General features: G+C 38.2%; 2 protein-coding genes across 7 annotated transcripts in view; one reads left to right on the forward strand and one right to left on the reverse strand.

Moving 5' to 3' along the window:
- Positions 1–4,223: 4,223 nt before the first annotated feature.
- Positions 4,224–6,494, forward strand: LOC114708318 (prolyl-tRNA synthetase associated domain-containing protein 1). The gene is made up of 2 exons (XM_028891548.2): positions 4,224–4,350; positions 5,922–6,494. Exons 1-2 carry the CDS (start codon positions 4,267–4,269, stop codon positions 6,345–6,347), a joined length of 510 nt encoding a protein of 169 aa, XP_028747381.1. The 5' UTR covers positions 4,224–4,266; the 3' UTR covers positions 6,348–6,494.
- A 3,598-nt stretch (positions 6,495–10,092) lies between these two features.
- Positions 10,093–18,872, reverse strand: part of Ccdc88a (coiled-coil domain containing 88A) — a 162,281-nt gene continuing 153,501 nt past the window's right edge. For 3 of the 6 annotated variants that reach the window (XM_028891525.2, XM_028891527.2, XM_028891524.2), the window contains 4 exons: positions 16,860–17,128; positions 16,207–16,666; positions 12,645–12,742; positions 10,098–12,176 (listed from right to left, as the gene is read on the reverse strand). In XM_028891525.2, the coding sequence (XP_028747358.1) occupies positions 12,678–12,742; positions 16,207–16,666; positions 16,860–17,128 (794 nt within the window). In that variant the 3' untranslated portion in view covers positions 10,098–12,176; positions 12,645–12,677. Of the gene's footprint in view, positions 12,177–12,644; positions 12,743–14,939; positions 16,667–16,859; positions 17,129–18,872 lie in introns of those variants that run through there. The other 3 variants (XR_003736777.2, XM_028891519.2, XM_037208914.1) reach the window with 3 other exon arrangements.

Raw genomic sequence — 18,872 nt, forward strand, 5'->3', positions numbered from 1 at the left:
TGTAACCCTGTGGAAATGTCACAGACTCAACTCTTAAAACAATTTGTTAGCTTTCACTTTTCCTCAATTTCACTCTAGGTCCTTTTCAGTGTAACTATTTCATTCTAAAGTTCATATTGTATTTCACTTGAGGATAAAGGACCATAACAAGTACAGCATTTCTTTGTACTTAGCAAAGTGCTTACACTGATGTGTGATGAACGTGGTGATGTTAAAGTTATTTCACCATACACAGATTAAATTAGTTCTGTTTCACAATGTAAACCTTTGGTGGCAAAACTCTTCATACAGGATACTTGTCATTCAATTACAGGTAGATTAAAATTAAGAAGTCATTATTATAGACAAGAGGATAAAATTAGTAATTTGGGGGGCTAGAGAGATGGTTCAGCAGTTAAGAGCACTGGCTGCTCTTCTAGAGGACCTGGGTTCAATTCCCAGCACCCACATGGCAGCTCACACCTGTCTATATCTCTAGTTCCAGGGAGTCTGACACCTTCACACCAATGCACATAAAATAAATTTAAATAAATTATAAAAAGTAGTAATTTGGGCAGGGTGAAGAAGATTATAATAGATTTCAGAAACTAAACTGATGGATAGCTATGGTCAAGAGGCACTCTGAGCTTACAGCCGATGGATGTCCAGGAAGACCAGGGTTTAAGCATTTTCCATTTGTTTTTACCCAAGAGATTGCTACATGACCCCAAACACATGAAATAGGTATACAAATCAACATTTACTAATGATAAATCATAAATTTTAAACCAGTTTTTTGATATGCACATATTTTGTCATTTATTAATGAAGAATGAAAATTTATGTACAATAAGACAGATGTATGGAATTAAATTGGTCTGAATATTTGATACTGCAGGAGTTGGAGCATCTTCAGTGTTTTTCAGAGTTGATCAATATTTTGATTTCACGACCATCAATACTGAGAATATCACTTTGCCGCCATATGAGTATTGGGAACTCAGATCCTCTGTAAAAGCAGTGTGTACTCTTTTAACAACTGGGCCACTGCTCCAACCCTCAATTAAACATTTTTTTTTTTTTTTTTTTTTTTTTTGTTTTTCGAGACAGGGTTTCTCTGTGTAGCTTTGCGCCTTTCCTGGAGCTCACTTGGTAGTCCAGGCTGGCCTCGAACTCACAGCGATCCGCCTGGCTCTGCCTCCTGAGTGCTGGGATTAAAGGCGTGCGCCACCAACGCCCGGCCTCAATTAAACATTTTTAAGTTTTTTTTTTTTAACTCTTGAGACAAGGTCTCACCTTGTTGTCTTGGCTGGCCTGGAGTCTGTGTAGACTAGGCTGGCCTTGAACTCACAGAGGTATGTCTGCCTCTGCCTCCTAAGTTCTGGGGTCATAGGTGTGTACCATCATGCTCAGAAAATAAAATGGATGTTTTATTGTTGGAGGTTAAATTTCTAAACTTAGACCAGAAAAGCAAAAAAGAATGCCACCTCTGTAGAGAAAAAAAAATCTAAAAACAAGAGAGAAAAAAGTGTGAGGAAGGAAAGGAGGGGTCAAAGTAAGTGAAGCCGGCTGCCATCTCTCTCGCAGTTTCAGATGAGATTGATTTTATCTAAATTAGAGGCTCTCAGCCTCTGGGTTGCAACCCCTTTGGCAAACATCAGTTTCCAAAAATATTTATTTACATTATGATTCATAACTAGTAAATTTACAGTTATGAAGTAGCAATGAAATAATTTTATGGTTGGGGGTCATCAGGACATAAGAACTGAATTAAAGGGTTGTAGCATTAGGAAGGTCTTGAGAACCACTGCTCTAAATGAACCAAGAATATGAACAAAATTAGTTCAAAACTAGGGAAAATAATAACTATGAGAAAAATGTCTAGGTATTTGGTAATCAGAAAAACAAAGAACTCTCCAAAACATTAAGGTGCCAGGCATGGTTAACACACATCTTTAGTCCCAGCACTTGGGAACAGCAGTAGACAGATCTCTTAAGTTCCACGCCAGGCTGGGCTATAGTGAGATACTGTTTTAAAAGAAAAAATAAGCTCCTCAGACCAAACCAAAATGTTAGGCTGTCCCCTTGTCTGTTCTCTCTCTCTCTCTCTCTCTCTCTCTCTCTCTCTCTCTCTCTCTCTCTCTCTCTCTCTCACACACACACACACACACACACACACACCAGAAAAATACAATACATATTAAACAACAAAATGTCCCTTTGATCAAAAGTTATCTCCTAAAAATTGTGTCAAAAATGCCATTAACGTTTGGGTCAGCAAGATGGCTCAGTCAAGGCACCTGCTGCCAAACCTTATGACCTGAATTTGATTCTGGAACCTGCACAGTTAAAGGAGAGAACTGATTGCCACAAGGTGTCCCCCGACACACACACATGAAAGTGGGCAGTAGGTTAATTTACACATTGCTTAATAAATTTAGAATCGTTATTTTGGTAAACAATTTAGAATACCAGAATTGACTAACAATAAACATCTTCATCAATATGGGAGTGGCTAAAAACTGCGATTCAGTGTTGGGTCACTCAGTGGTAGAGTGCTTCCCTAATGTGCATGAGGCCATGGACTCCATTCCCTGCACCCAATAAGCAAATAATTATCATCCTGCTACATGAATATTTACTAAAATAAGAATTAGGCTAGCAACAGGAAAATGCTTATCAGTGGGAAAAAATTGTCTATGTATGAGGGCTTCAGCTGTCCAATGAACACCAATACACAAAACAATAAAAGAATACGAGCAGGAACTGCGATGGCTGCCTGGGTCACTATTGTGCTGGTGTTCAAGGTGTTTGATACCAGTCTGTGCACCGTGACGCAAACCATTGAAAAAAGGAGAGTAGAAAGAACACTGAAATGCTGCTGTCCTCAGAGACAGGTTAAAGGGCTGGAGGGATGGCCCTATGGTTAAGAGCACTGGCTCCTCTCCCGAGGACCCGGGGAGCCTGCAGCCACATGGTGTTCATGACTATCTTTAATTCTAGTTTCAGAGGATCCTACACCCTCTTCCAGCCTCCAAAGGTGGTGCAGACATACAGGCAAAATACACATAAAAATAATACAAAATAGTTTTATTTTGGGGGCGGGGGGGGAACAGCTTGACCACACAGCTGCCATGACAGGTCTAGGGTGTCAGACACAGCTTCCGTGACAGGCGTACTGTAAGCTGACCCAGGGAGGGCCAGCATCTAAGGGGAAATAACTGACATTCCAAACATTCCCAGCATTCACTTAGACCCTAGACAAATGTCAGCTAAGCAGGGTCCTGAACCCTGGAAATTCCCTCACCCCAGCTTCTGCTATGAAGAAAACTCTACCCCTTCCAGGCTGGGTGGGGGTGAGGGGTGCTCTCTGCTTTCACCCCTGAATCCGACAGATTGAGAGACCAGGCTCAGAGCTTGAAATAAAGGCTCTTTGCTTTGACATATGGATTTTGGTCTCCGTGGTGGTCTTTTGGGGGTCCTCGCGGCATGGGCGTAACAGGTTTAAGCTAAAAGTTTTAAAATTTTGCAATCCTGAGTTCTGAATGAAACTGTAAACACAACTCTGATTTCCTCTTTTGTAGTTTTCCTCCAAGACTGAGTAAGTTGTGGTGCATTTACCTACGTCTTAAGAGGGTCTATATTTCAGATCTTAACTGTTCGCCACCGAATAAATTACATTCATTCATATTAAGATTAAACATCTCTGAGTATATCAATGTTTCATGTTGGATATGAGCCTTAATCTAAAATTTTAAGTGGAATACTAACGTGGAATTTGAAACCTTTAGTGAGTGGTCCCAGCATGGCTGCAGATGCCCCAATAAAAGGTGTTATAATGACCACGGCAAAAGGTGAATCGTTGCACTACTCAAGTTTTCTAGTATCAAAACGGGCTGGAGCCCTGGCTGTTCTTGCAGAGGTCCCGAGTTCCATTCGTAGCACCCACAGAGCTCACCGTCCATAACTCCAGTTGTAGGAAACACCCTCTTTCAGTCTCCTCAGGCACTGCACACACGAGGCGCACAGGCATGCATGCAGGTAAAACGACCAAACATACAAAATTTAAAGAGAAAAACACGAAGTCGAACGTTACAAATTATAGTTGGAAAGCTATGAGGCCACAGAGCCGCGGCCCCTGGAGGTCTGGGCTGCGGCTGGCCGCACTTTCCTCGGACGTGCGAGCCCCGGCTACAGAGCCGGGCGGGCGGAGGCGGCACCGCCAGGCCCGGAAGCTGCAGCACTTCCGGGGCGGCGCCTCCGTCTGCCTGCCGGCGTGGAGGGAGGATGGCGCTGCCCGAGCTGCGGGCGGCGTTAGAGCAGCGGCTCGGCGCCCTCGCCATCCGCACGGAGGTCGTGGAGCACCCCGAGGTGAGGCGCCGGGGCCGTAGGGCGAGCGTTTCTTGGGTCCAACAGGAAGTTGCAGGTCTTTCGACTTCAAACTGCGCTTATAGTGAGGAAACGTGTCTTGGGATGATGGGTGCGACGTCAAGAGCCTGGTGGCTGCTGCCTTGTGCAGATGAGGTACTAAGCAGCAAGCCCACTGAGTGGCAGCCCTATGTAAGTGCCTGTTCTGTTAGGTACCGGAGACAGAGCAGGTCGGTAAGGTGGTTTGGCTTGGTTTCTCTCTGTGTGTGTGTGTGTGTCTCTCTCTCTCTCCCTCCCTCCCTCTCCCTCCCTCCTCTCCCTCCTCCCTCCCTCCCTCTCCTCCCTCTCTCTCTCTCTCTCTCTCTCCCTCTCTCTCTCTCTCTCTCTTTCTTTTTTACTGCTTTGGACTATTCTGATACCACTACAGCAAGGCAACAATCATCTCCCAAATAATTACAGAAAAGTATATACTCCTGGGTCTGGAGAATTTTGTTTTCGCAGTTAAGAGCACGTACTCCTCTTGTGGATGACACGGATTTAGTTTCCAGTACTCACACCGAGCTCCTAACTGCCTGTTTAAAACTACAGCTCCGGGGAGCCCTAAGCCCTCTTTTGGCCCTGCACGCCCATTCGTGTCACAGAGAAAAGTAGGTACCTTAGTAATTTTAACATGAATTATGGTACTGGAGATCTGCATGGTACAGCTCATGGAAACTGCACCATGAGCGTTGGTAAGGCTTGAGGAACACATTTCATAATGACAAAAATACATTGTTAATATTCCCCATATTTACAAACGTTACAACAAAATTGTTTTCTCTGACCTTCCTCCCAGATAGTTACTTACATTCCTGTCTACATTGCCAATTTCATTTTATTTTTTATTATTTAATGTTCTTTATGTGCTGATCTGGGGTCTGAAGTTCCCCGGTAGTGTCCTTGTAGAGTGGAGTGAGGTATTCTGGAGGTAAATACTAAGGACAATTGTAAACTTTTACTGCCAAAGTTCAAAAACAGTAAACTTCTCAGGTATCTGATGGCTTTGTTAGTGTTCTGGGATAAGAAAAACCGAGGTCCCGAGTTTAGCAACTGTGATGACTTCAGGCTTTTTTATTTTGTTTTTCTGACAGGGTTTTGCTGTGTAATACAGGCTTACCTGAACTCTTGATCCTAACCTCAGCCCAGAGTACCATTATTACAGGGGAGACTGACTTAGTTCAGAGGTATCCAACTTGCCTAGCATGGATAGTGCTCTGGGTTCCAACCCCAGCACCAAAAAGCCCAACCACAAGCAATAAAAAACCACTTTTAATGAACTGAGATGGGTCAGAGCAGGGGAGCCCCTTAAGTCTTTCAGCCACCATGCAAAATGTGTGCAACTGTGGTTGTACACGTGTGTGTGCTTCACAACTGTGGTTGTACACGTGTGTGCTGCTTCACAACTGTGGTTGTACACGTGTGTGTGTGTGTGTGTGTGTGCTACTTTACAACTGTGGTTGTACACGTGTGTGTGCTGCTTCACAACTGTGGTTGTACATGTGTGTGTGCTACTTTACTCATGTGATATTTTGCAGGTGTTTACAGTTGAAGAAATGATGCCTCATATTCAACATTTGAAAGGAGCACATAGTAAGAACTTATTTCTTAAAGACAAAAAAAAGAAAAACTACTGGCTGGTGACAGTTCTTCATGACAGACAAATTAATCTAAATGATCTTGGCAAGCAGTTAGGAGTTCGGAGTGGAAATCTTCCGTTTGCGGATGAAACAGACATGCTAGCAAAACTAAAAGTTGGTCAAGGCTGTGCCACACCTTTGGCACTCTTTTGTGATGATGGAGACGTTAAGTTTGTTTTGGATTCAGCTTTTCTGGAAGGTGGACATGAAAAAGTATACTTTCATCCAATGACTAATGCTGCAACCATGGGATTGAGTCCTGAAGACTTTCTTGTATTTGTGAAGGCTACAGGACATGATCCTATAATTCTGAACTTTGATTAAAAACTGACTGGGCATAGTCAAATACTATAGACAAAACAAGCTGATTTCTTGTTTTCTAGGCCATCCAAGGACTACATAATCAGATGCTGTGTCAAACAACTGGGCTAATGCTTATAATAAACTCATTTCTGGCAGCTGTTTTTATTACTTGCGTCTTTGATTTGGAGACTAACATTCATCTTAAAGATTTTTATGTGTATGAGCATTTTGCCTACATGTTTCTATGTGTATCAATATGAGTGCCTGCCTATGCCTGTGGAAGTCAGAAGAGGATATTGGATCCCCTGGAACTAGAGTGGCAAATAGTTGAGAGCCACCATGTGGATGCTGGGAACTGAACCTGGGTCCTCAGCAAGAACAAGGAGTTCCAACCACTGAGCTATCTTTCCAGCCCCAGCCCATCTTAAAGATTTTTTTAAAAAGATGAACTGAGGTAGTTTTAGTTAGTTGAGAGATTCTACTCAGTTTCTATCTTCTATGACAAGTCATTATAAGAAGGCTTTTGGGCTGGAGACTTGGCTCAGGGGTTAAGAGCACTGACTGCTCTTCCAGAGGTTTTGAGTTCCATTCCCAGCAACCACATGGTGGCTCACAGCCATCTATGCCATCTGGGCCCTCTTCTGGTGTGAAGGCATACCTGCAGGCAGGACACTGTATACATAATATATATTTAAAAAAGCCTTCAACAGTTGGGAGTTCTTTTGGGATTAATGAACTTAATCAGTTTTTACAGCACTTGGAATATATTGATAGTGGCTATTTTGGGGAAATTAGGATCGTGCCCAGTGAGCTAATTAAAAACATTTTCCAATGTCTGACATTTGTGTTTAAACCAGTTTTTTTTTTTCCTTCAATAAACAATAAAACTTTCTAGTAAACATTTTTGTTTTGTTGGGATAGGGTCTCATGTAGGCCAGGTTGTCTTCAAACTGGCTGTGTATCCAAGGGGAAACTTGACACTCTTGCCTCTGCTTCCAAAATGTTGGGACTACAGGCAGGAACAATCACACTTGGCTTATTAAACTTAATGTACAAATAGAAGTAGAAAATGTTACTATTAAATTATTAAAGCTACATTTTAAAACTCAGCAGCCCAAATACATCTTATAATATTCAGGATTTGTTCAAATGACAGAAAGGCAGTTTTAGGTTGCTATGTACATAAAATTAAGGAACAGAACCAGAATTTATAGACCTTGGCTATCTTGTTGATAGTTAAAACAGGCTTTGGCAAGACTCAGCTAGCTGCCTTGGGTCTGTAAGGAAAAATAAAGCATTAATTTTTTTTTTTTTTGAGATTTATTTTTATGTGTTTTACCTGAATATGTCTGCACCACTTGTGTACTGTGGAGGCCAACTGAGGAAGCTGGGATTTCCTAGAGCTGGTGTGCTGGGGGATGTCTTTCTGTACACTGTTGTTCTCATTGGTTAATAAATCAGCTGATTTGGCTTATGGCAAGGCAGCTTAGAAGCAGTTGGGAAATCTGAGACAGGAAGGAAAAAGACAGAGTCTGGGGAGAAGTTGGAAGCCAGATGCCAGGAGAAGCAAGATATAAAAGTACCGGGAAGCCATGAAGCCACGTGGCAATGCATAGATCAATAGAAGTGGGTTAATTTAAGATATAAGAGCTAGCTAGCAACAAGCCTGACCCATAGGCCATAGAGTTTGTAAATAATATAAGCCTCTATATATTCTTGGGGCCAAGCAGCTGTAGGACATGGATGGGAGAGATTTGTCCTGACCGGGGGGCTGGACAGGACCTGAGAAACCTTCCGACTACATTTGGCGCCCAATGTGGGGCATGAACCCATAACCCTGAGATTAAGAGTCTCATGCTCTACTGACTGAGCTAGCCCGTGATCCAAAATTATTAAATGGAAAATTCCAAAATTAAGCAGTTATTAAGTTTTAAATTACATGCCATTTTGAGTAGCAGAAATGTCATCATTGCATCCATGCTGTATATAATCCCTATTAGTCACTTAGCTCTTGGGGTTACCAGACTGGCAGTGTCTGTTCTCAGAGTGCTGGTGCTCCAACACTCCTTATCTACTAGCTGCACAGTATGTTTCCTATAGGTCTTCACTTCATCTCCTCACCTAATTATCTCCTATCACAAGCAGAGTGCATACAACACAATAACAAGCTCTGAGAAGGGCTGGGGCAAAGTGAAGTGGTAGACTGCTAGCCTGCCATGCTTCAGGCCCTGAGTAAAATCCCCAGCAGTACCCCCCACACCTCAAAAAAACCCAGAGAAAAAAAAAACAAAAAAAATTCAAACAGTATTGTTATAGTTCTATTTTATTATTAGTGACTATGGTTACTCTTACTGTGCCTAATTTATGATCTAAGCTTTTAGTATTAATGTATACGGGAAAAACAAAACAAACAAACAAACAAACAAAAAAAAAAACCCAGTCGTTTCAGGCATTCACTGGGAGTATTAGCTCATACCCCTTCTCAGATAAGGGAAACTACTATAGATTGCATTTAAACATATTTTAGCATTGACAAAATTGACTCTCCCCCCAAACCTCTTAATAACCAAAAATTAGGATAAAATACATAAAGACTGAAAATAGTTTTCCAGGGCAAAGAGTAGTAACACTTGGCTAATATATAATTTAAAAATGATTATAACAATTCGTTTAAAAAATTTACCTTTTTATTTATTTTTATATCAGTTAATCCAGCATATATATTTTGAAGGAGAATCAAAGGTAAAAAATTTAAAAAAAAAAAAGAAAGTGATGATAAGACAACTCAAACAATGGCATCCTGTCATGCATGGGATCTTGTGGCTCATATTAGGCACCACTAAGTAAAATTGTTTTGCCATTCAACTCTACCTCCCTTATTAGCATTAATTTTAAAGGAAATGTTACAGCTTTTTATTTGATTTGGTATTTAATAACAGTTGTGAGTACAATGGCAAACACTGAAAAACTAGTAGAAACAAAAACAACAATTTAAAATCAGATTTTGTCAAAGGATGTTACAAGTGCAACATTATCCATTAAGCATTCCTCTTAAGGCATTTTCACTGACCAAATAGCTCAATGTGTACATCAAGGTTTATATTATAAAATGGGCTCTTTTTGTAGTATTCATATTCAAGACTTAAAGAAAAAATACATCTCAGGACAAATAGCTGTGAAGAAAACAATTCACCTTTCTCATAAAAAGTAACTTAAAGTACAAAAGTAATTTAGAACACATAATTCCCCATTATAATTCCAGATTTGGTACAGTATTGATTTCACTTCCTGACATAAACTGTTAAAGACAGTAAAGGCTGTAGTACTCCATTTGTGAGGTGGCTACAATTCTATAATACACACAGTGATTTTTAAATAGGCTTTTAACATGCCTTGCATGAAAGGTGCTACACATGAACCTGTCCTGTGAACTCTTTGGTAACCACCAACTCAAAAAAACGTGGATCAAAACATTGCCATAGCCAGCCAGGAGGCATATTATTAGAGTTCTGGGCTGGTGCTGGTAGTCTGATTTTTTAAGTGTTCTTAGAGGTTTAGGGGCTCGTTGCGGAACAGAAAGGACCAAATAACTAAAGGCTGTTTACAAGAACGGCTCTGGTCCATTTCCATTTGGCTTAGCTTCCTACGAAGTCTGCTTCTTAGTAGATTTTGAAGAAAAAAAAATTTACTTGGTTATTGTTTAGTCCTTTCTTGAAACAGTATGAGGAAGGTAATGAATATAATTATGAATATTTTCATAGTCTCATTGTATTCCCTTGGTTTCTCTTTCTCTCTTTTTTTTTTCTTCTCAGGGTCAGCCTACTGCACTTTAATCCACTGCAGGTTTTCAGTTGAAGTGTTAACTTGGCAGGCTCTGTTTTAGGATGTCAGTAGAGAGGTCAAACTGCATTCTCACTCACACTCATTAGGTCGCCTCACACTCATTAACTGTCCTGGGATGTGTGCTAATTGTGCAAATTGGATGCTAGTAATATATATCTAACTTACCCACTTACTATTTTTAGCTAAAACATAATTCTACACTTACTCTCACCTTCTCAATCAAAAGTGAATTTACATATTCTTACATGCAAATGTCTCTAGACTGCCATGATACCCATTTACCAAATGATACTTGAATCCAAGGGGTCATGATGCAGAGAGATTTCAAAGTCTAGAGAATAAATTTTTAGTATTTCTATTGTGCAACATTTGTGTTTCAGTAAGAATCCTTTGTATTTACATATATATAGCACCTTTCATTCAAGGGTTTTAAAGTGATTTAATTTTACAGCATTATTTTCTGGCAAAGCCTACATTATGGCAACACTGAATTAAATAAATCCAAGTTCTCTAACTTTAAATTTCTGGTCAACTAAACATTTTGTGTCTTTTTTATTGATGGTCTTTCCAAAGGTGGTTATATTACAACCTTCTAGTGGCCTATTACAGAGATAGTGGGGAGATAAAAAGAGGAAGGGGGGACAAAGAAAAGAGACTTTTGTCATGGCTATTGGGTTATTGATGACACTGTAAAACACATATTATGGAATATGTAATTATTCCAAAAAGTTCTTCAGAGCTGGTAGTAAGAGCTTAAGAAGTATACTGTTAAAATAAAAATTGCTTTTTTTTTATTTCAAAAGATTATTCTGGTTTTTATGTTAAATAATGAACTTGTCTTAATGAGTAGCAATGTGTTTTTTGGACTTCATAAGAAAATAAAACTGTGATATAAAATTGCTACTACTAAAAAACTGGTGTTTCTCTGGTTTAACTAAATCTACTTTTTTGTGCTTTTTTCAAATGTTTAAGGTAACAAACACATACAAATATTTCAAAATTACCTATAATAGTTATCAAGTTTAATATAATAGTATAAAGGACAAAAACAGAAAAATTCTTAGTAATAAATGGCAACCTTAATAGTAAATGAGTTCCTGAAAAAATGTAGATATAGAAATGATTTACATTGTTTTGCCATAAGAAAACTTGTTAAGCAATAATCAGCTCTCACGTAAAAAACATGTACATAACTCAACAGCAGAGGGAAATGAGCTACAACGCAATTGCTTTATCTTGGGAAGGCTATTTTCTGGAAAACCATCTCACTAAAAAAAGTTTCATAAAAATGATTTCATCTTGGATCCATTTATGAATGCCTAGTGCAGCTTAGCAGAGAAAGTGGTAAGATTAGTATCATACCATTTTTATAATTCCTATTATCTCATTATGGAATTTTCTTCATATCTTATGAATTGAGTTTCTTTTGCAGTGCATCCAAACAATTGGCTCTAAAAACAAAACCAATAACCAGCGTACCAACACATGCAGTCTGCTAACCAAAAAGGCCCTGACATGCCAGAACAATTTTTTCTGTATCTTGATATATAGTACATTTCACAAAATACTACTGCACTTAATTTAGATTTACACAACTAAATATAAATGGCTAGCTTTTGGGTAATACTTAGCAGAAGCAGTAAGCAAACATGGATAAATTAATAAACAAATGTTGAAAGAAGTAGGCTGTTCTTAGAATACTTGACCTTAAAACACTCAGTCCTTAGTGAGAGAATGTCCTTTATTCAGTAGAGCTTAATGCACTGTACAGTGTCTAAAAACCTTCTAAAACTTCTGGCAGTTGAATCCAGTAGTGCTCCTTGATTCAAGGAAGGAATGAAGTTTGTATTCTTGCCTGCTCTATTCACGAAGGGATGTGTTAAAATCTCCTTATGGTGTTTTGTTTTGTTTTTTTTTTTTTTTTTAAATAGTTCCTATAGTTGTTAGGTGTCTTGTTACTTCAGAAATAAAGTCTTCATACTGAGAAACTGAAGGACACTTTTCTCTCTGTATTTTGTTCAAAGACAGAAAGAAGAAAGAAAATATAAGAACAGCTTGAAGATAAGAGGGATATAAACCATAGGAAAGGTAGTATAAGAACAGCATGCACCAGGTGTTTATATGGGAATGAGAGTGACAGAAAACCAGAGGCAACATCTGAGCTGTTCTGCGTAAGACAGGTGTCTAGTCCATTCTTACCAATTACTCAGAAGTTGTAATGCATAAAAGACAGACTTCACATTATTCACTGCTAAAATTAAATATAAATCGAGAGAAAATACATAGGTTTGCTACCCAAACAGACAGGTGAAAACCTATGGCAGCCAGCTAAGCTTTACTAAGTAAGCAGGAGAGAAACTCAATCCAGCAAGCAAAATCAAATCTGTTAATGCAATGTGCACTGTTATCATACTTAATTCTGTTAGTCTGTAGAAATGAGACCAATCTCAATTACGATTCAAGCAGGAAACTCACCACTTGGCCCACGTCATGCAGTGGGTCACTGAATTAGGAGCTTTGTTGCTCCCTAGACCTGCTTTTTGAATTTCTGTTCTCTTGTACTTTGTTCACATCTGTGGGAGAAAAGTAGTTCATGTTATTTAGTCAAAAGTTAAACATAACACAATTCATGAAGCTAAAAGCACTCGCTGAGTACGACAGAGAAATCTGAACCTAGGAAAATTACTAATCTGACAGATATCTTATTATGCGAAATCTGTTTTTTTTTCCATATTTTAAAAGCCATAAGGAACACAGCTATGAATGTGGTAACTATTTTTCATAAATCTAAGAGTTACCTTTTCTCTTAGTTTCAGAGGTTTACATATTTACCATATTCTTATAGCAATATGGTACTGGTCATCACATAACTTCACATTGGGTCGTGCAGTACAATGGTAGACACACTGTACTGGTACTAGTTACTGTGACCCAGGGATGAGGCAAATTATGCCTGCAGCTGCTCAAGTATCACACTGGCTATAGGGATGCCATTTACACAAGGCCAGGCCCGGAATTCTAAACAGCTATCAGTTTATTATTTAAAATCAGGGTACTGAATCTTTTAACCATTTTTGTGAGTTACAGGTCATGGAGATATCTCAGGGGAAGTAGATGAAGATGCTTGACTCATAGTTGCTTCATTTTTAATGCTGACACAACTTTCTGGAAACACTGTTTCTATATGATTACTAAGGACTCTAGTTTTCCCCACCACTGAAAATGTAACGAAATTTTTTTCCCTCAGTGTTTGATAAAACTTTGACTCCATAGCATGTGATGTTTTCTGGAGGACGTCTACATTGCTATCTCAGACAACCCTCAGGAAACATGGACATGGTATTTACCTGTCTTACATGCAAGGTATATGTACTTTTGAAAACATGCTGGATATATAGCCTTAGAGACATTAGGAGGAAGTACTTCTTTTCTTTAAGTTTACTTACATAAAAGAACCCACATAGCTTTTAATAAAATACATAATTTGTAAAAAAGTGCAAAGACCAATTGATGTCCAAAAGAAGCAAAGCATTTCTGTCATATAGCCCCCATCAATATTAATTAGCTGCTTACCATTTAATTTTATTAGTAAGCTATGAAAAAAGGGGAAAATATTAGCACAAAAATATCTGAACTATTAAGACTGACTAGACAAAAACTGATAGTACAAGGTAATGCTATATTTATGCAGAAATGTGGTACTAAAATATATAAAAATACCACGTGTTCATTTTATTACCTGTACCAGAACTATTTTTAATAGCTGTAAGGAAAGAAAAGCAGAGGCAGCAATATACACAGAAGGGGTCTACCCATAAAGTGACCCTGTGTATGCACAAGAGGAGAACCTTTTACAAAAGATACAAATTTAATTAAGCAAAGACTCTTTGAAGATTTTTCCCTTCTATCCAGTATTAACAATAACAGCTTAATGCAGTGAGTATGCAACAATACCCTGTTCTTCACTCACAAAGTTGCCTATGGCGCCTAGCTAGGCTGAGTTATTATCAGTAACATTAAACTGAATCAAAATTGCAAAAACATTCCCAAGACAGCTAAGTATCATGCAGAAGTAAGTCAATCAGGATTGTAGATTTTTAAATCTGCTTTAGATTTGCTTTAGAGTAATATGAACACAGAAAGATAAAACCATATGACACTGGACTCCATGTTTGTAGATAATATCTTCATCTTGTGTGGTTGTTTGGGGGATGGAGAGCTACAGACCACTGTTTTTCTGTTTTTGAGACAAGGTCCATGGCTGGCCTGGAACTCAGAGATCACCACCTCTGCCTCCCAGAGTTGGGATTGAAAGCATGCACTACTACACCAGGCAAGACTATGCTTTTTAAAAACTTTTTTAAATTTATTTTTTATTTTTATTTTGTGTGCATTTGTGTCTTGCCTGCATTTATGTCTGTCTGTATGAGGGTGCCAAGTCTCCTGGAACTGGAGTTATAGACAGTTGTGAGCTGCCATGTGGGTGCTGAGAATTGAACCCAGGTCCTCTCAACTGTGGAGTCATTCCTTCAGTCCCAGACTATGTGTTTAGTACAACAAATTTTAGAATGAAGACTACATACTTTTTTATTTTTATGCTCACAAGTCCTAATTTTATACTCTAGCACAATATATTAACTTTTAAAGAGTATGCATTAAAGATATACATATTCAATTTCATAATAAATTAATGACAAGTTAAATTTCTCATTATTTAAAAAAGTTGCTATCTTTCTGAATAGACATAAAAATACAAATCCCAAGATAATGAGTAACTTGATTTATTTCTCTTTGACTCATATGTAAAAAAACTGGGGAAAATTTTGTTAAAAGATTCCAAAAAAATAGTTGTCTTGAGCTATTGTGTTTATCAGAAAAAGAACAGCACCAAGAAGAGAATTATAACATAAATGCTCCTAGTCACTGTGTAAACCACGTTTAAGTTTGATGAAAAATCTTAGGAATAACACATTTATGAATAAAAATTATTTTAAATTTCAACAATGTTTTATAAATATGAGCATTAGTTCAAGTTAAATTGAATTATTAATTATTTCTTTGAAAAGAGAACAGGACAAAACATGATTAAGTGATAAAAGAAAATGACATTTTCAAAAACATTTCTGTTATTAATACTGTACATATGCAACATGAAGAGCATGTTCAGGAAATAAGAGAGAGAGGAGGCAGGAAGAGCAACTGAACACTCTTTCTAGAAGCAGCCAAACAATGACTTGGATACGCTTTCTTGGTAATAGAACATGCAACTATTTTAACATGCTTCATGATATCAAAGTATCTTTATCATCTTTATCAAGTGACAAAAGATGTGAAAGAAAAACACGTATGGTTGGATTTTTAAAGGCATGCAAAAATGTACAATGTAATTACTATTTCATGCAGACTTTGGTGTGGTTACACATTCATGTTTATATACATGCCTTTTTATACAGCTGAACTCTATGTAACAATCTTAAAAATATAAACCTAGCAAATAGCATCAACATATTATGCAGTTTTGATCAAACACAACCATATTCATACCAAACAGTTTGACTATCCTCTGAAACTGATAATGCAACTTCGGTGTCCTCAGGGTAGAGGCATGCAGGAATAGTAAGGTTGTTGCTATCTACAGAGGATTGTGGGCTACTGTTACTAGGGTTCTGACTATCACAAAACTGTTTCTGTGCAGCCTTACCCCAAGAGGAGGAGGCCTGGTCAGTTACTCTAGTGAGTGACTTGGAGGGTAACCCACTTATGTTACTAACCAATTCTGTGTTTAGGGATAGAAATGGATGAGATGAATGAACCACAGTAAATGACCTACGGCTATCGTTAGCCGATATTCCAAATGCATCATTAGACATTTTAATGGTGGCAAAAGTTTGGTTTAGAAAATGTGGCCTTCCTGGTTTTGATTTTCTAGCCTGGGTATAGAGAGACTCAGCTGTGTCTGCAGCTAAATCATCTGGGGCCTGATGCCCTCCAGCCTGATTCGGCACATCCGAAGACCACTGCTGTAAACGGTACTCACTAGAGGCTGCAGCGATGCTGCTGTCAGCAGCTGGCGGTGCTGAATCAACTGACACAGGCAGTCTACTGTCCTTGGTCAAAAGATCATGGATGCTGGTCCTTCGTGTTGTCCCTTCAGCAGTAGAGATCACACTGCTTGCACGAGGTAAAGTGGCATAAGGATTGCTATCTTTTGATTGTCTTGACACAGAGGTTTCTTTTACTAGTTTTATCTTTCCTTGAGTGCTTGGTGTAGGTTTCCCTGCAGAACTAATGGAGTAGGCATCTTCAGTCTTTCGAGGACCGGGTCTCAAAAATTCAGGTTTAGTTGTCCGTCTATCATAGAAGTCCCCTGGAGTTTTTCCACTTACTGACCTGGCTAGGGCACAGCTAACTGGCTTGTCTTTTCCCAGAAAGTCGGAAGAGACAGACAAACTTTTCATGACTTCATCTAAAAGATTTTCTTGACTTGAGGACTTCAACTGTTGAAAGGAAAAACAATATAGATTACTAAAGAGAGCCATGTTTAGAGTCTCCCGATAAAGTGAACTATACACTTTAGAGTTGCTGTTATCTTAGTGTTCCATAATTAAAAAAGAAAATTCTAAGGCTCATTCACAAGGCTTTTAACTAGTGCTACTCATCTAAATCAAGTTCACCATATATTGAACTAACCTGTATTGAGGTAAGCTTGTTGCTTTCTTCCAAAAACTGTTGTAAGGTAACAACTTCACTTCCTGGGGAGCCAGCTTTAATCTTGTGATGTGCTCGACTTTCTACTGTTTCAGACATTTTGTGTTGGAGCATAGGACTTGACCTGGTCTGTCTTTTCAAATACTGGATTGGACTGCTACCACTGCTGGACCAAGTCTCATGATCATGAAGCAGACTAAATTCTCCACTGCTGTGGCTTTGTGGCCTGCTTTGGTTATTAACTGCACCTGCTTTTGGAGTAAATGGGGTGTTGAGACTTCAATAATAGAAATGAGATAATACTATGTAAAATTTGTTAGCAGAGTTCCAATTCTATTAGTAGCCACATTGACTTTAAACTTCATTTAGACATGCTTAGGTAAGCTATGTAACTTGCTTCTCAATCTAAGAACTGGATACCACAGCTGCTTTTCTGGATTTATTAAACTGACAAATATTCCAAGTTCTATAAGGGCAAAAATATACTTTTACCACCAAAGTCACACTTAAAGGGAGTTTCACATTAAACAATCATTCAATATACTGAAGACTAAATGAGTGAATAAAGTAATAAAAATTAACAATTTAGGTTCAAATAACTGTAGAATAACTCACAGTTTAAAAATAGAAAATATTAGCTGGTGTTGGTGGCAAAAGCCTTCAATCCCAGCACTCAGGAGGCAGAGGCAGGCAGATCTCTGTGAGTTTGAGGCCAGCCTGTTCTACAAAGTGAGTTCCAGGCTCCAAAGCTACACAAAGAAACCCTGTCTTGGAAAAAAAAAAAAAAAAAAAAAAAAAAAAAAAAAAAAAAAAAAAAAAAAAGAAAGAAAAAAGAAAAATATTATTTCAGAATGTTAAAGCCCCAAACATTTAAATGCAAAAAAATATTTTAATTCTGTCTTTTATGAAGTTTCAATTCAAAGATTTCATACTAAATGAAAAGCTCTACAATTAAAAAAATTTAAGCCGGGCGGTGGTGGTGGTGGTGGTGGTGGTGGTGGTGGTGGTGGTGGTGGTGGTGCACACCTTTAATCTCAGCACTCGGGAGGCAGAGGCAGGCGGATTTCTGAGTTCGAGGCCAGCCTGGTCTACAGAGTGAGTTCCAGGAAAGGCACTAAGCTACACAGAGAAAACCTGTCTCAAAACAACAACAACAACAATTAAAAACAAGACAGAAGACATCCTTTGTGGGGATCCTGAGGTGGGACTGAAAAACCAAAAAAAAAAAAAAAAAAAAAAAAAAAAAATTAAATAAATAAAAATAAAAAAAGAAAGTAAACAACAACAACAAACAAACAAACCATGAAATAGACAAGTTCCATAAAAAATGAAACAAAGGTATTCAGAAAGTATTTCACTGGAACGTGGTATGTAGGCCAGGCTGTCCTAGAACTTGCAAATTCTCCTGTTTCCCCATCCTAAATGCTGATAATACAGGCATGGCACCATGCATGGTTTATCTTTCTTCAATCTCCATTATCTGATTGGTTCTGATGTCCACTGCTGGTTACTACTACCACATACCCTTCAAAGATTTCCTTGAGATTGAATGATATAGAATGGACTCTAGTTCTAGAATAAAGTTCCTAAGAATGTTCACTATAGGACTGATTATCAGTAATAAACTGTATAGTACATCAAGACAGAAAATTATCCCATCATAAAGAGTAAGGCAGTCATGGAAGAATTTTCTAAAGTTGTATTATTTCTCAGAACTAAGATTTTCTTATATTTTCAGAAGGAATTTTTTATGGTTTCAGACTATATTATCACTATGATTTATAAAAAGAGAAATTAATTTCCCTCAAAATCATATTTCTGATCATTGTAATGAAAGTCATAAAATTAATTATAAAAATGACTAAGACAATTAATGTTATAATCCAAAAGCAATAGAACAAATGCATTCATTATTATAGCTGTACAAGTCTAGAGTATAGAGAATAGCTATGATAGTGTTTAACAAGCACAGTCTGTAAAGGCAATAATACATTT

This window comes from Peromyscus leucopus, chromosome 10, assembly GCF_004664715.2.
Source record: "Peromyscus leucopus breed LL Stock chromosome 10, UCI_PerLeu_2.1, whole genome shotgun sequence".
Taxonomy (NCBI): domain Eukaryota; kingdom Metazoa; phylum Chordata; class Mammalia; order Rodentia; family Cricetidae; genus Peromyscus; species Peromyscus leucopus.

What these genes read in the sequence shown, in the direction of transcription:
- LOC114708318 (XM_028891548.2), top strand. Translation starts at nt 4,267, where the DNA reads ATGGCGCTGCCCGAGCTGCGGGCGGCGTTAGAGCAGCGGCTCGGCGCC. An exon ending in AGGTCGTGGAGCACCCCGAG is followed by an intron (nt 4,351 to 5,921) that starts GTGAGGCGCCGG and finishes GATATTTTGCAG; the next exon opens with GTGTTTACAGTTGAAGAAAT.